General features: G+C 39.0%; 1 protein-coding gene across 1 annotated transcript in view; it reads right to left on the bottom strand.

Moving 5' to 3' along the window:
* Nucleotides 1-931: 931 nt before the first annotated feature.
* Nucleotides 932-17,265, bottom strand: part of TECRL (trans-2,3-enoyl-CoA reductase-like) — a 63,292-nt gene continuing 46,958 nt past the window's right edge. Inside the window, exons 5-12 of the mRNA XM_010013682.1 lie at nucleotides 14,327-14,442; nucleotides 11,641-11,746; nucleotides 9,890-9,962; nucleotides 8,147-8,190; nucleotides 4,403-4,460; nucleotides 3,008-3,093; nucleotides 2,550-2,595; nucleotides 932-1,059 (exon numbers count right to left, since the gene is read on the bottom strand). Coding sequence (XP_010011984.1) covers nucleotides 932-1,059; nucleotides 2,550-2,595; nucleotides 3,008-3,093; nucleotides 4,403-4,460; nucleotides 8,147-8,190; nucleotides 9,890-9,962; nucleotides 11,641-11,746; nucleotides 14,327-14,442 — 657 coding nt within the window. The remainder of the gene's footprint in view (nucleotides 1,060-2,549; nucleotides 2,596-3,007; nucleotides 3,094-4,402; nucleotides 4,461-8,146; nucleotides 8,191-9,889; nucleotides 9,963-11,640; nucleotides 11,747-14,326; nucleotides 14,443-17,265) is intronic.

Raw genomic sequence — 17,265 nt, 5'->3', positions numbered from 1 at the left:
TCCTTTTCCTTTTCAATAATGAGCTGTTCTCTGGTTCACCTTGTGCCCAAGAATTTCACAGTGCTTGACACAAGTAAGGTGAATGGTGTCTGGGTGCAGTCAGGCAGTGAACAGGGGTTTTAAATGTGCTTGTTAGCCCAGAAAGTCTTCTGTTATTTCCAAAACTGCTCAATGTGAGAAAGAAGGATGGACTTAAATGAAGTACCCAAGGTTATGCTGCAAATTAGTGGCAAGGTGGGAAGCACCTCACAAACAGCCTTCTCCTGGGATTGTGGGGCTGATCCACCTACCTGAAAATAGAAGAAAGCCAGGCCTCTCCGCAGTGATAAATTTAAGCCAATATGTATTGAACAATTTGCTATGAGATTCGATTATAGAAAGAGAAAGAAAGAAAAACCTTGTAAAGCTAAACTAAACTGTGTTAACAGCATAGCGGTCATTCTTTGATGTGATGCTTTAGAGGTGCTGAGGCAGAACATGCTGTTTCTGTGCAGTTTAATAATAATAAGGCTGCGAAACATCTTCTGATGCAAAAATCCAAGACTCTTGTCAACATCTAACACTGAACCTTAAAATCACCAGATCTGAATATATGCAGATGAGCTGTATTCATTAATTTTAACAGCATCTGTGCTCATTTACACCAGCTAAATATCTAGCCTAACATTCAATATAAGCAGTTTTCTTGTCCCTTCCCAATTAGCTCTATTACAGAAAATCTAATTAAATCATATCTTTTAGCAGGAACTAAGAATTCAAGAGCTACAGTTTTTTCACTTAATTAAAAGCTCTTCTTCTTGAACTGTTAATTTTCTGAAAAAGATACCCAGTGGTTCTTCCTCTGATCCACTTTGGTTACTGAATGAAATGGTTTATTTACTCTGAGTTAGCTCTTGAACTGTACACTTAGGCTCCAACTCCTGTGAAGAGCTTAGAAGATGATAGGAATCATAGCTGCTTTTCTCCGCACCTCTGGATAAAATCTCTTCAGGTACAACCTATGCTTCTTTTGCGCCCAGAGAGACATCTGGATGACCATCAGGAAAGCAAAAATGCCAACTACCAAAGAAAAACATTAAAAAGAAAAAAGATTACATGTCATCTTCAATGTCTGTGAATACAAGAGGGTTTATGGAAAAGCCTGCAGTCTTTTCTGTGGGTAGAGACAAGTTAACTCTGTCTGTGCTCCCATCCTTGCAGTTGCTGATATATCATAGCCTGAAGCTCAGCTTCCACATCAACATTCACACAAATGATGATGTTCAGAACTATTAGACACACCCTGTATCACCTATGGCTTCGCCATAAATCACAAGGCCTCCTTGGGCCTTAACTATTTTTCTGGTTTGCTTTTGGCCACCTTTTTTTTACCTCTGGCTCCCAACCACAACAGGGAAATATGCTGCAACTTCCTGTTGCATGGAGGAAGAGCTTGGCCCTGGAGCAAGTAAGCAGGAGATGCACGAATACATTTAGCTGTCTGGCAGCAAGGTCTTGCAAAGCCTAACAACTATAGATACCCAGGCCCCTGGTGTGGTTATCAGAAGGCAGTAAGTGATCCCTCAGGAATCTCTCCCTTTGGGCTGAGTGACACCAAATGGGGAATGCTTTTACAGGTGCTTTTTGCAAATTCATTATCCTTTCTTCCTTAAAATAAGCTGGTGGATCGGAAACATTCATGTGGCATCTGGTCAAGTTTTGTTTGGGATAATGAGTGTGTATGTGTATGTTGCTGCTCCCTTCCCTTGTAAATGCAGGCCTACAATGTCTCCAAATTTTTAGGTTACTTCCATACCAGAGCGTAAAGCACATAAACGTTGTATCTTTTCAAACAAAATTAGAAGCTTTAGTTTTGCATAATGCAGTTTAATCCACTTTTGAAATTCCTTTCTCATTTGTAAACCATGTGGGGCTACTTTTTGTGAGCAGCTTTTATAGGTTTCTAGTTTGGAATGGAAAAAAAATTAAAAGTGAAAGTTTTGGAGAGCTCAGTCCCAAGAACCATATTTGTATGGGTATTTAGGTCTCTGAGGATGCAGGAAGGTACTGAGCAAGAGTTGCAAAAATGCTACTAGGCAAGCTGCTGTTATGAAGTGGCTGCCTGCTACAAGGAAACGGGGAAATGCTACCAGGAACGTGTGACTTTCCTCTCTTGAAATACTATGTACATCTGTTTTCTAATCTATATTGGAAGTGTTATTCCAGGTTTACAATGCAAAGAAATTTTCTTATATAAAAAATGACTGACTGTAAATGAAAAATAGTGACTTTTTTTTTTATTTTTTTCTAAATTTCAAAGTCTGCTTTCACTGTGGAAGCAGAAGAGACAACATTATTTCACAAAAAACAAAGAGCTGGTTTTGATCAAAAGAAGGTGTTGCAGTAGCGTTCTCACTTTCTGCACTTTGAAGATTTATACAATCATGTCATAAGGGGGATTTGATGGCAATATTTCATATGCTACAAAATTTTGGACAAATTTTATATTCCCAGAATTCACTTCTGCAAACAACAATTTAGAGGCTATCTTTATTCTGTTTCAAACTCACCTGGCAGGGTTTGTGTCATCACTGTGAAACTAATCCAAGACCCAACCTGTTGTAAAGAAAAGGCACTGTTAATTGTTTACTTTCTGTAAAGCAAAAGGGCAAGTTTTCAAAAGCTCCCCCTTGAAGAAGAACGTGTATTTGTACTGGGAAAGGAGAGGAAAAATAGCTAGAAAGGAACCCCCTAGTGTGCTGCATGGGGTGAAGAGATGGGTGGTAAATCTTTGGATCACCGGGGAGTCTGTAGTGGAGAGGAATATACAGAAGAGTCATGATGTTGATGTGAGAGAAGAGAAGGTTCTGGTGGAGAAACAATTGCCAGAGTAAGAAGACTCTGACATACTGAGCATAATGATTGATGCACAGAGGGAACCGCATCAAGATATTGCAGACCTTCTGCAGGCAAAGGCTGAAACAGTAACTGCCTACTCTTTGCATATAATCAGAAAAAAGTCATGTACCTCATATGTATAGTTGGGACAGGAAACCAGAAAGAAGAGCCATGTGAAGGGGTTGTAGGTTGGACTTGGAAAACAGGATTTACTTCCTTTATGAAAGCAAAATAGAAGAAAATTAAAAAAAGACTCAGACAAAACCAGTTTCAACAAAGAGAGAGTAACTGAGCCTTACCACAACTGGCCTATGTAATAGCCATCCCCTGGCCAATGCTCCCAGAGTACAATTTGTTAGAAAAGTTTCAGTGAAATCTTTTGACATAGCAAAAGTTGTATTTATCCTTGTGAGAATAGTGAGCACTTAGTGAGCCATGTATCAGTTTTTACTTAAAAGTCTGGCATGTCCAAAGGATGCAAACTTTGTTCAGCAGAAGACAGACATGTAGTTTAATGCAGACCATCCAGCAGCTGAGGGCTAAGGGTATTCTTCTGGGATATAAAGGATGCAGCTGTATCTTATTTAGGCTGACTTTGCAATGTGAAACTGTCCCCTTTCGCACCCTCATTCTTCATCCCAGGGTAGAACAGAAAAAAACTCCAGAGCTAACAGGATGACTCTCTACAGCCACTGATAATATTCACACAAAATGCCACACATGCAACACTTTATTTTGTGTTCTGGCAACAATGCTCTCTTTAATACTTGTAGGCACTGACAATGTAGATTAATTATCTGGCTCTTGCTGCTTTTAAACCAAATTAGGCTCCTTGCAAAAAACAACATAAGCACCTGCCTAACCACTGCACATCAAATGCTTTCCAGAATAGAAACTGACTTCTGTGTGCAATGTTGATCATACTGTGGTGAAGTATTTTCTTGAATAGGGTTGTATAGTGGGAGATTATACTATTATTATCTGAAAATATATTTTACTTTCTAGTATATGTAGTATGACTTCTGTTCTCATCATACAAATGATACTGAAAACTCATGCTTGGAGCAGCCTTTTAACAGCATATGTACACATTGATGACTGCGTAGGTAGTTATTCATGAGTCTACGTTTGTGTATTTGTACATGTCTCTGTGTATCTTTGCATGAGATGCACCTACCTAAAAACTCTGCAATCTAGTTTAAAAGTTTTTGAAACTTATTTAACATTGAGTCCTCTGTTGTCAGTCAACAGGATGCTTTAGAGAACTTACATACTTAAATCCATATTTAAATTACAGTTGTGTCTAATTAAGACAAATTTGCTATAAGCTTTGGAACAACAACAGTGTTGTTAGTGTTTCCTTGACATCACATTTGTTTTGAAGATATTATACTGATGGCATGGTACACGCTTCATCTTTCTTTATTCTGTGGATGTAGATACATAAATTACTGTGTTCCAGCAGAAGATGGATATATTAAGTACAGTTCAGTTTTAAATAGACAAACAGGAAACAAAGACAGACCTGAATGACTTTGGTGAGCTAAAGCTACGTTGATAAAGTGATTTCCAGCTTCACACATCTGCAGGACATTAAAAACATATTTTCAGTTGTATGCTTAAAATGTGGCAGTTGCAGTCCATAACCAGAATCACCCCCATTACAACTTAGTCTCTGTATACAGAAAATATGTACTTCTAAATGACTTTCCCGGGGGAAATGTATTCTGTGATCTTTGTCAAACTCACAAGTGTCTAGTGAGCACTATAGGCACAGCCACGGGTGAAAGCCCATATTTCAGCTCCACAGAGCTCAGCGCAGGCAGGCCCTCACTGTGGTTCCCATGCCCATCATGCACAACATGCTTTGGTCTGGGGAGATCAGAGAGGCTGCCTTGGGTCTAAGGAATTTAGCAAGATACTTTCTGAATTGAACATCATTGTCATGATTTGGATTTAATCCACGCTGGAAAGAAGCTGGTGAAAAACTGACCACTGGTTTTGTAAAAATGCAGTGAGTTATTGTGCCTACCCTCTTCCTACACATGCTTTTAAAGCTTCTCAGCATAACACCTTTGTTCTGCTGGTTATAGAGCACAATAACTAGTTCTCTAGGTAAGTGATAGAGGAAATTAAAATAGAGTGAATAAAAAGGCAGCAGTTCTCTGGAGGTTAGATCGGTCAAATGGTTAGCAGTCAGGAACTAGTAAATTAAGGTAGTCAGCATTGTTCCTGGTTCTGCTACTCTGGTTATGCCACTTACAGCCCTAACTAACCTTTCAAACTTAGTCTTTAATATTTAGATGATTTAAACTTTGGAAGAGGTACCACGTCTCCTCACTTGGTTATACAGCAGGTAGTACTGTAATTTCAGATTACCTTATGGCTTCAGTACCTCAATTACAACTACTATAGAATCAAAACAAATTACTACCCATACTTAAAGTAGGAACTTGGAGGAAAACCACTTCCAGTTCCTGAAAGAGAAAGCCTATTAGTCCAACAGTCTAATTTTATGGTTTTCATTTCCCCCTGCTTTATGAGGAAAACCAAAATGCATTTTACATTACAATCTCAGACTGAACTTTTTTTGGTCATTTCTGTGTTTGAAGAATGATTTCTCTTTTCAAACTGAAAAAATACAGTGTTAAAAAGTTGTGTTTTCTTATGTCATTTGTCATTCTAAATTTTGGAAAGTTGGAAAAATTAAGAAATTAAAATAAAAAGGAAGAATGATAAAACCTAGAGATGTTAAAAGTATAAAGTCAAAAAATTAATAGAAAAAGGAAAGAAATACAATTGTAACTTTTTTAAGCTAATTCTGAAAGTCATCCATAACAAACTTCAAATAAAACTAATTGAAAGGAATATGTAACTTAATTTTATATTGAAATGTGCCATTATCTGAAAGAACATTGCAGATAACATTGCTGAAGAATTTTCCCCTTTTTTGGCAGAAAGACTTGTGGGGGTTTTGTTAGGAAAGTTTAAGTCAGGTCTATTAGCAAAACTGTTTTCTGCATGGAAATGTATTCATGGAGCAAACCCTGCAGCCCTTTTATGTTTTTTAATTACTAACTGGCTGTCATCTATCATAAACACCAGATGTAAAACACTAAATAGCCAGAAAAGGAAATTCTATTATAAAATACCAATCAGAAGCTGTAATTCCAGCCATAGCAGTAGAAGTAATTTTAATTTACATGCCTCCAATTATGAGCTAGGAACATGATTTTTTATGATTACTATTATTTGAAAGAAAAAAGTTTTAAAGTTAAAAGCATTTTTGTGAAACACTATACATACTAAAATGTGCAATGCCCACACCATTGTGGAGCAAGAGAGTTTTACTGTGGTTAACAGCTACTAATTTTATAATCAATTCCGAGTAAAACAAGTAAAGGCCAATTCTGCAGGGATTTTTATATTCTGTTTTAACTACACTTATGTCCTTCTTTAACAATGTGGCTGCTAATGCTCTATATCAAGAAGCACTGCTAAATGTACGCTAGTCCTTAGTATCTCAGATGTCAAATATGAGGCAATGGCAAACAACAGAAAAAGACCCATCATATTAATAATGATAGAATATTGAAGTCTACATACTGTTCCCTCTCTTTATATTCCATGTGTACCCTTTGAGAAAAACGTTCCTGTAAAGCTTAGAATAATTTCTCTATATATGAGAATCTTTCAGAGGTGCCTGCTGACATGCTTCAAATGTCTCAGTACTGTTGTTTACAGCAGCTGCAGATATATACACTTCAATCAGGATATGTAATACAGACAAGATTTTAAAGAGGGGGGGAAAAATAATCTTCCAAATATTTTATTTGTATGCTTTAGGAACCTGTGAAAACAGCTTCAAATTATTTTATTTTTTATGTTAGTCTTTTAAATTCATTGTCGGGGAACCTGCCAGAACAAGGTCTGAAAGGGGAAGGTTTTGAGTTTCCATGGGTAGGAAGTTATCAAAAGAGCTGGAGGAATTCAGACCACATATGAGGTGTTGATGCAGATCTGAAGGGGATGGCCATATTTTATAGCAAATACCCCAAAAAAGATTCATCTCTTTGTTTGATGGCAGTATTATCCATCAAAGCTATAGCAGGCTGTGTTACATTGAGGTGAGGAAGGATGTTTCATTAGAAAACAAGGCTTTTTCTATGCAGAGGTTTCAACAAGGTTTTACTGTTAGCACTGAATATTCAGGCAAGTGGTTTGCTTGGTTTCAAGTAACCCCTGAGTTTAGTAAGGGTGCAGACAGTAAGGCGCTGGGCTCACAAAAGTCTACCACTGCCACAACCTCCTGTCTCCACAGTCCAGGATTACTGCTTTCAGCTGTAGAGCCTCACTAAGTGCATGAACTTCATGTGAGTATTTTGTTGTCTTTGCTATACCTTATTAGGCTAGGAAAAGCTGAGAACTGCATGGCCAATCCCAGAAACATACACTGCCAAAACCATGATCTTTATGGGTCTTGATTTACAAAAGCATTTAAATTTTGCTAAGAAGTTGAAATGCTTTTCTGAATAGTGTTTGCCTGGAGGAGACTAGACTCATTACTGTCCTATCTCCCTGTTATATTTCTGGAAACTGATCTGTATCTGATTTCCAATAAGGCTGACTGTTTTGGCTACTGACCCATGTTTCTTGGGTAAGTCAGCACTGAGCATTTCCAAGAGCAGTGCCCACAGAGAATCAACATTCACATGTGACAATTTCTTAGTGAACCTCTGTCTCACTATATGGTTATATTCATTCAAATATCAGGTTTGGTAGCCTCAGCCATCCTTCCCTTGCCTCACCTGTCCTGTCCCTTGGCTTAACTCACTTTGGCAGGGGTTGCTTTTATTTTTTTTAATAGCTGTTGAGGTTAAATTATTCCAGGTGCACAGTACTACTGCAAAGTCTGCTTAAGATGTAATTCTTTTGTATTAAAATACCTGGCAAGTTCCAATCTGTCTAAATATAAATACACTTATGAGTCATAATAATGTTGATGATGTTCTCATGGCTCTCAGGTACAGTACTTCACATCAAACTTTTACAGGTAAATAGTACTAGGACTCTCCATGGAGGATACTCCATGGCCTAGAAATCTTGATAGATTTCCACTAAATCCAGTCAAAGGACACAGGGCTGTGGACATGGACACACACACATATACATCTATATGTACAAATGCATAACAGCATTACTGCATTTTGGTAGAGGATGAGTTACTCTGATTCCATGATCATTAATAAAACTTTATTTTTGTACGTACCAGAAAAGCAAGGGCAGCAAAAGAAACTTGTCTGTAGCCAAATGCTAGAAAATAGAATGAAATTATAAACTGCATTTTACAGTGTGCACATGTCTTGCTATGAGTGAAATTAATCTAGTGCTGAGGAGCAGAATCATGTCAGTGGCAGAACCAGGCTAGGAATCGCAGCCTTATCCATAGGCCCTTCTATCTCCATGAGCAGAGAACCCAAGACATAACCTACCCATAACTTTTTGTTTTCCCCAGTAGTGAGGCAGTAGAGAGGCTTTACTACCTAAGCACTATCTGCCTCACAGTTGCACTATACTAGAAATGCATGTAGCCTTTGCAGTTTTTACCTGACCTTTGCCTGCTCTTTCCTTTTTGCAGTTGTCCCCAGACCACTGTAGTGCTGTATCATGTTCACCTCCAAAGGTTTACAATTCTGAGGGACACAAACCACATGCATGTACCTCACTTCTCTGACCAGGTCTCAGCGACTTTTGAGAACCCTTTATCAGGCACATGACTCCTCTGAGGTGCCAAGGGAACATGCTAAAAATCTTCCATAGCATTCTGCAACTACCTGCTTGCCTTTCCTTACCTGTCCCCATATCAGCAGTCTCTGGATATGGCTGTGGAGGTCACCTCTCCTGCACCCAAAACAAATCACATATGTTTTACTAACAGCTAACTGCGCCAGAGGGCTGCTGATCCTCCAGCATTAGTCCCATATAGTTATTATTGCCATTTTAAGGCAGTTGCAAGCAATTAGAAGCAGAACTTTTGAGTGCTTTCTCTGTTGGAAAGCTGTGTCTTGACAACTGGTTTCCTCTATAAAGAAGTTGCACCTACTGATTTGATGGCCTAGACTGCTAAAAACTGTCTAGGGAGGTTTCAACATTGTTTGCAGCATCACTGTTAAAGCTACACCAAATTCGACTTTCAATTAATCATATAATTTTTAAATAGAACTTGTGTGTTATTTTGAAAGGAAAGCAAGTGCCATGTAGGAGAAATATTTTATTGGAAAAAAAAAAAATCATCATTTAACTATGTGTAAATAAAAATGGCAAAGCAGATTCTTTGTTCCCAAAGCTCAGAGATAAGATGCAGAGGAAGAGAAAGACTAAGGTGTAATAAGGAAAGTAAAGGAGCAGGAAACAAAATTTATGCCAATTATGCTTAAAAGAAGCAGAAGTTTAAAGAGTGAACAAGAAAAAAACCTGAAGAAACAGCAGCATAACAATGAAATGTGAGAAGGAACAAAATGATGAATGAAATCTGGAAGCAAAATCATAGGATTTTTTTCACTATCAGCAGCACTATCTGATTAACTTTTTCTGGTTTCTCACCAAAAAAAAAAATAATCTTTATTTTAATTGAAAGGATGTACCTTTAGCAAATATATATCTCCTCCAAGAAAATGGAGCCAGCTCTGCTTCAATCCTACATTCTTAATACAAATACTGTGAAGATGAACAACACATATCAATCTTTGTGTTTTCCCCACTTGGCCAATGTTTCCAGTTCATAAAACTAGACAGTGATTGACCATGACTGAACAGGAATGTACGTTCAGTGACACAGCAGGAGTGCCTACTACAAAACAATCTTCCTTCTGACATTGAGTAAAGGCTAATCTCTGGCTAGATTAGTCATATGCTCTCATGTGAGAGCCTTCTATTGATTTTGGAGGACTTAAGGTTGCATGGAAAAAACTTTTTAAAAATAAGGTCAGGTTTGTGTTCTACTTATACATACATGGCGGTGTATATCGTGGGTGGTTGATGTAGTATGCAATCCAGGAAGTGAATCCCCAGTAAAAGGCACAGCCCTGGAATGGACAAAACAGAGGGTTTGGGGTTTTTGTTAGAAAGGGCAATAAAAAAGTACAAACCATAACTTTATTAATTCTGGTAAATGCTAAATACGGATGACTGTTGAAAGATTTTGCAGTGGCTTTTTGAGTTGAAGAATATAGATCTTTTTAAGATGCTACGAAGCCATTGAATTAAAAAAATAAAATAGCATACAGTGTAGATTTTTTGGCTTGTGTTAAATGTGTTTTATGCCTGTTGTAGAAATTGACATTTGTTTTCTCCTTATTTGATTCCACTGCTAAAGGGCACATTTCTCTGAGTTGTACTATCAGAAGTCTAGGGCTGGTTAACACAGCTAAACTGCTACTATACCCTAATCTCAACATTTCCAAGCCATATAGAGCTAGTCAAACAGAATGCTAAACCAGCTGAGACAAGAGTAGAACTGAATTGGCCTGGTTTAACCCTGGCAAAAAAAAAAAAGGGCAACAGTTCCTATAAAGTTATTTGAGCTACATGCTTTATTTGCTCCCATGGATCCAGGCCCATTTCATCCTTTTGTTAAAAAGCATCCAGCTGCCTTTGCTTGATGACTGAAGTCATGGGATTGGGAAGCCCAAGCAGAGATAATGTGATCATATTCTTGGTCTGTGTAGGGGCTTACTGCTCCCATCCTTTGTAAAAGGGCCAAAACAAAACCCACTAGTCAAAGAATTGAAACCATCCTGGAGACTGGATAAAGCCTTTCTATATGTCTAAGTTAAAGGTCCCATGCTCAATACCTTCTTGGGAAGAGCAGTGTGCTGGCACTGAGTACAGCTCTATTCCATAAGTAGGGCTTCAAGCCAGGCTTTCTCCTTTTAAACTTTTAATCAGTGCCACTGTGATACACAAGGAGATAATTGTAATTGTGACTCTTTAACTCCCACATGCATGGATCACTTGGGAAATGGAATTCTGGTTCCAAAGCTCTTTAGCTTTCTTTAGCTGTGCATCTCATTAGCTCCTTCCTGACTGGAACTGAGCTGAGCCCCCTAACATGGCCATATGTCTATTTCCTTCACTGACATCTTAAATGTACTGCAAAACTTTTACAGGGAGGATCTTTACATCACACTGAATGGAACAGGGTGGGAGGTGATACAAAATTACTGAGACTAAGTATGTGAAATAAGAGAAAGAGAACTCTGTAAGTAACAACACACAGTTAAAACTCAGGAGGCTTTGGTAGACACAAGACTTTAGGCCACCTTCCTGAGGTGTCCATCTATAGAAGGAGAATATTTTTTGTTTTCCACCTGTAATTTGATTTTCACTTCCTAATGCAAGCCTGTCTCTTGCTCTGTGTTTATATGGCACCAAGGAAGTGGAGAGTGATTTCTGTCAGCATTACTAGATGTTGCAGCAGCATATCTCATAATAAAATAGTATTCAGTCTGAAAAATATCCTAGACATGACATTCAGCCCCTTGGGTGGATGAGTCAAAGTGGACATTGACATGCAGAAGCAAACATTGACATTGATTTCAGTTCGTGTCCTGGAGGACATGGCCCTGAATTTTTTCTTATATTCATATTTTGACTAATTCCTGGAGCTGGAAATAAATTATTTTTTACTTTCCTGTCTTCTTCCAAGGACTGCTTTGATATGAGGATATTATCTCTTACAGTAAATGATAAACATATTGTCACCTTTATCATATTTTTCAGAGGAGTGTGCCCTCCTGAAAACTTATGAACAAATAATGTCTCCAGAAGATGTCTGATGTAGTGTAAACAATGGCAGAAGCAGGCCAAGCTGGAAGGGAAAAAAGAGAAATCAATGTAAGTGGAAACTGCTCTTTATTACTTCACAGTTTAATGTCACAAAAGGAATAAGGACTAATATTCCAAAACTGCAGTTACACTGAATTCGTTAAGATATTGTCTTAATTGAAGCATCTGGATGCAAAGATTAGTGGAATAATTTTCAATTTTATAAAAAGTTGCTTTCATTTTGCAAAGGATCAACTTATTTTTACTAGCCTTGAATTAAAAAGAGTTCCTTGAGCTCTGAATGTGATACACAGCCTTGACAAGACATTAAAACAGGACAGCTGTGTATACAAGCAGGCATTTGCCATGCTTTTCCAAAAGATGTCTCCCATGTTTTAAGGCCACTTTAATGCTCCTGTATAATGTATTTGACATTTAAAAACATTCTGAATATCTTCTGAATGGTTTCTTTGTCCTTTGCCAACTCAACTAGCTGCATGGAGGTAGTTTGTATTTCATTTCCTTGTAGAAGCAAAATGAGATTTTGTTGCAAAGTTAATCCATGCTGATGGCTTTTTTGTTGCACGTTACAATGAAATGAGGTAATTGTTGTAGAAATTATTATACTGTTTCTTTTTTGAGGAAGATTATGAAACAATAACAGGCGTTGCTGATTTGCTTCCGAGAATAAGTTGCAGCTCATAGAGATTGAGTTTCAGAAACAAATGTCAAGAGTGATTCCTGGTGGCATTTTATCTTGGTTACATTTACCGTATTACCAGAGCCCGTCTCACAGCAAATCAATTATAAGATATAAATGAAAAGTGGTTTTCAGTATATGAAATCTCAAAGAGTCAAAGATTAAACAATTTCAAAGTAATTAAACCAGAGAGAATTGAGCTAAGAAAATTTCAAACAATTAACAACTTATCTAAAAGTCTAGAGCAAACTTTAAGCTTTGCTGGGAATTTTAAGATCAATTTGGCTTAGGATGAGGACCTCAGATGAACCCATTAAAGGGTGGCCACTGGAAGGATTCCGCACACCCCTTGCCCACTTACAATAAGGTAAAGGTATTGCTGGCTCTTCTGTGCCACCAGAAATTATTTCCTTTTAAGTGTATAAGCAAGAAAAGGAAGGCAAGCATCTTGCACTCTGGATTTGAATTCAACTATTCTGTGTTCTCTTTCCCAGCTTCACTAACTCCCTTAATGTATTTCCAAGTATCTGTTTCTCCACCTGTAAACAGTATTATTACTCGCCGTGTTTCTCTGCTGTATACCAGCAACCTTGATTCTGCAATCATAGCATGGAAAAAGTGTTGTGGGAAAGCTGCACAGTTTGTTGAGGCTCCTAGTTCCCCGTGTGGCCTTCCACTTCCAGTGCTCCAACTCGTGCAGCCAACAGGCCTTTCTTGATCATGTTCCACCCCTTTGCCAGGCACTAGTCCCCCAGAATGGAGACAGTCACACTGAAGGGAACTAAGTTCCTTAAGTGTGAAAGTTCCCAGCCTGCTTGGCCACCATCCTGTGGAAGGCTACAGTTGGTGGTGGCAGTGCCTTGAACCTCCCTGGGAAATATCATGAATAGTGATTGCCACTTTCTTGTCTGTAAGAGTTTTTAATCCCTCTCATTGATCAGGTCTGCTTTGTTTCTTCCAGAGTCCTTCAAAAGGGTTGGGAATGGCAAGGGCTGTTGAAGGTCATAAAAAGCTATCTTGGCTGTCTGTCCTCTCTTTATTGCTTTTTGGCACATTTTTGAGTGCTAGCAGACTAAGCAGGTTGTGTTTCCTTGTGGTCAGCTCCTACTGTATTATATCAGAGTTGTTTCATTTTCCTTGTTAGCATTCCAGTGATGGAAAGAAGCAAAGCTATCTGGTTAACGCTTAAATATGAGCTCCTCTGATTTATTTCTGTACAGCTAGGTAAAACCTGTTCTCTTCACTGTTCTATACTAGTAGCTGAGCTCTTATTTTTGTTTGTCACTTAAGTGTTTTATTTCTAAAACGTCTTTCAGAACACAAACATGTAGTGTATGGTCCTGAGGAAAAACTACATTTTGAAGAGGTTAGTTTCAAAAATTAGAGTACCAGTTCTGAATTCCTGTGGTGCTTGAGTTTCTCAGTTGTTCTTGACCTGACTTATGGCATGCAGATGTCTCAGAATTCCTCCTTGTTGTGCCTAGCTGAGAGCTAGTGTGGAGGTAATTATTTTCTGTGCTGGATGCCGATGCTACTCATCTTATGAGTACGGAGACTGGGAGTGGGACACCTGAAGTCTTGTCCTCTCTTCCCTGTCAAGCATGACTTTGGGTGACTACCTGCTGTGTTTCTTATTTCACCTTCTGTCCAGGCTGTGAGTCTAGAGTACAAACTGTTTGGGGAAAATACTGCATCTTCCACTGTGACCAGGTGCAGTGACCATTGCAACTGGGATCCCATTTTTGGTCAGGCTTGTGAGTGCTGCTAAAACGGTTATTGATAATAACAGTCTGACACTCCCACTGCCTCTGAGACCAGGCATGCAGCCTCACAGCCCCTGTAGCCTCCTCAGCCTTGGAAATGCAGTCCCCATTTCCCTGACTGCCTGTCCTCCAGTAAATATTTTATGCAAGTGTCACTTACTGAACCACTGGGTGCCGGAAGTTCTTCTTACTTTCCACATGATCATAAATAGTTGAGAGGCGAATGTAAAAGAACAGATATATTAGAAGAGGCCCAGTGTATTCTGTTAGAAAAAACTAGAAATGAAAAAGAAAACAGCTGCATCAGAGTAGGAAACTGCACCAATAAAGGCATAAGAAGAAGAATATCCTTATCCACAACACCTACTCACCCTTTGAATGTCATTTTGGATTCATTTTGAGGACTTAAATAACACATAGGTTTTTTTCTGCTGCCTCTTTAGCAAAGAAGTAACATCCATCTAGGAAATGAGAAGAGGTTTCTGTGCAGAACATTAACCCAGTCAGTAATGCTTCCTGGAAGGTGGTCAAAATCACTGTTATCTCCTCTTTATACTTTTGGCTGTGCCATTGCATACCTATTAGGAATCTAAAAAACACTGAAAATTGTGGTCCAAAAGTTGAAGGCAGCTTGCTTTCCACCAATGTTTTCTTGCAATTAAGTGTTACATCAGATAAAACCCAGCCAAGCAAACAGAGCAAAAATAGCTTTGAATCCTGGCTGCTGCCAGAGTTCTCTGGAAGGGAGGGATTACTGTTTGAAATTTGATGGTGGGTGAAGGAGCAGAACCTGCCTGCCTGCCTGGTGTATGGCCCTTTGAGCCTGTTGTTCAGTGGTTGAGTGGACCTAACCCTTGTGCAGCAGAAGTAGCCTGTAGTGGGCAGACTGGACAAGTAAGTTATGCTGTAAACCAGAAAGAAATAACTTCATCTCCACATTGTCACCCCTGTTAGCTACAGAAGACCAAGAGAATATGTGGGGGCAGGAAAAGAAGGTAGAGTGATAGTGCTACCAATGATCCACCCTCAGGTTTACATTCTGGCTTTGATTTGGTGCAGCCTGTGTTGTGTTTTGTCAGGGCACACTCTTAAGCTACAAACAGCTGGAAGAAGTAAAACATGGTTAGAGTGATATGAGGCCTGGATTTGATCATCTGTTCCCACAGGAATGAATCTCAGAATAAAGTGGAAATGGTTTAGTCCTACATATTTACAAAGACCAGCAACTGGCAAATCATCACTCAAGTGCATAGTATTGCTTAAGGGGTAAAGAGTCATAACTAATGGGCCATTTGGCTTTAAGGTGGCTATTTTCACTGCTATGGAATTTTAATGGATAAATATCTGTGGCTTAAGGAAGCAACACTGAATTTAGACTACCTTTCTTAAAAGTAGTAGTTGGCAGGCAGTCTGAACCCCAGTGGGCTGTTCTAATCACTTTTCAGAAGAGCTTTGAAACAGGAAGGTTTACCTGCAGAAATATTCTGCAATTAGATTTCCTTCATTTGGGACCCCCAGTATCGCTCTTTTTCCTCTATTATAGGGGGAAATATTTTGAAATTTCAGCCTTTCATATCAGGACTGTCTCCAAAAGTAACAGTTTTAAGTGTTCTCTATCAGGGAAATGTCAAATTCTCTTTTTTCCCATGTGACACCATGATTTCTGTGCTCCATTTAGACTCTGCATGATCCCAAATGTGAGTGTGTGTGTGTGTACGGAAACATTTAATCAAGGAGTGTCTAAGAGCCCACATTGTTGTGGAACACGTCAGAGCCAAGGGCTTATTAGAGTTTTGCCTAATAGCAGTTGTATGTGTCTATTCCTATCTGCAAGCCCACTGTGTTAGACACTCTGTAATCACTGGTAAGAGACCACCTCTGCTATGAAAATGTGATACACTAAATATAGACAATGGTGGCATAGAACACAGAGGTGCAGATAATATGGTATTGGACAGGCCAGTGTAAGAGCTTGGAATAAACTACTTTTTTCAGTGTAGCTTTTCCTGTCAGCACCACAAAATACACCTGTAACTGCCAGCTTTTATCATCTGTTTGGCATGACCGTATTACAAAGCTGCCAGGAAAAGTTTGGCAGGACTTAGCACCAAATTGTGGTTACATGTCACTGCATCAAGTGCTCCCCTTTGCCCCCTGGCTGATTTCAAATGCTGCAGGAGACGGAAAACTTCAGGATTTAGTAAAAAGTACATTCTCCATTTAACAGCCAAAGCTACCAGCCTTGAGATGCCTCAATACCTGTGACTGGGGGAGAAGGTGTTTTTGATGTAGGAAGGGGGATGCAGAGCTTCCAACCACAGCAATTCAGAGAAGCAGCTGAGAGCAGCAACAGCAGCTCTTGAGTCAGGATTTCTGGAGGTGAGCAGCATCAGCACGCTCAGGGTGCTTTACAAGCTGAGGACAAGGTCTTTTCTTATTTGTGTGTCAGCCACATCCGACACAAAGTGTTTGTCACCCATGTAGAAGCAGGCAGTCCAGGGTCAGCTGTGAGATTTGCAATCAAAGTAGGTATTGTCTGGCAGAAAATTGTCTGGCAAGACTGTATTTGCCTTTGTCATAACTGCATCACACTGCTGGAACACAGTTAAGATCAGCAGCATTCTGGTTTAGAAGATGAGGTTCAACTTGCTGCAGTGTTTTTCTTTGGTTTTGGGTTGGGTTTTCTCACATTTTGGGTGAGTTTCAGTCTGTTTCCCGCTGTTGTATCTCCCATGCTGCAATCTCTGCTCTCCTTCCCTGGCCCACTGATTTTAAATTCATCAGAAATGATAAGTGAGTTCCAGTAGGGTAGGCAGAGAAATTCTGCTAAAAATCCCATGAGTTCAAGCAAGAGGAAGGGAAAGTACCCTTAAATTAACACAAAATTACGATCAGTTGTAACTGTTGACAAACAAAGGCAGGCATCATTCTTTTACTATTGATTCTTAATGAACATATGCAATTATGCCTACCTAGTGTCTTCATACTCATTCTATAGCTGACTAATTGCTGAGCTTGGGGAGTTATTAGATGTATTAAGGATCAATTCAACCTATCATTTTTACAGATGCTCAAAACCCCTACGAAATTACTAAGATA

Source organism: Nestor notabilis, unplaced genomic scaffold (genome assembly GCF_000696875.1).
Source record: "Nestor notabilis isolate BGI_N333 unplaced genomic scaffold, ASM69687v1 scaffold634, whole genome shotgun sequence".
NCBI classification, from domain to species: domain Eukaryota; kingdom Metazoa; phylum Chordata; class Aves; order Psittaciformes; family Psittacidae; genus Nestor; species Nestor notabilis.
The sequence above is the reverse complement of the archived record's forward strand: the minus strand, read 5'-3'. Positions and strand labels throughout refer to the sequence as shown.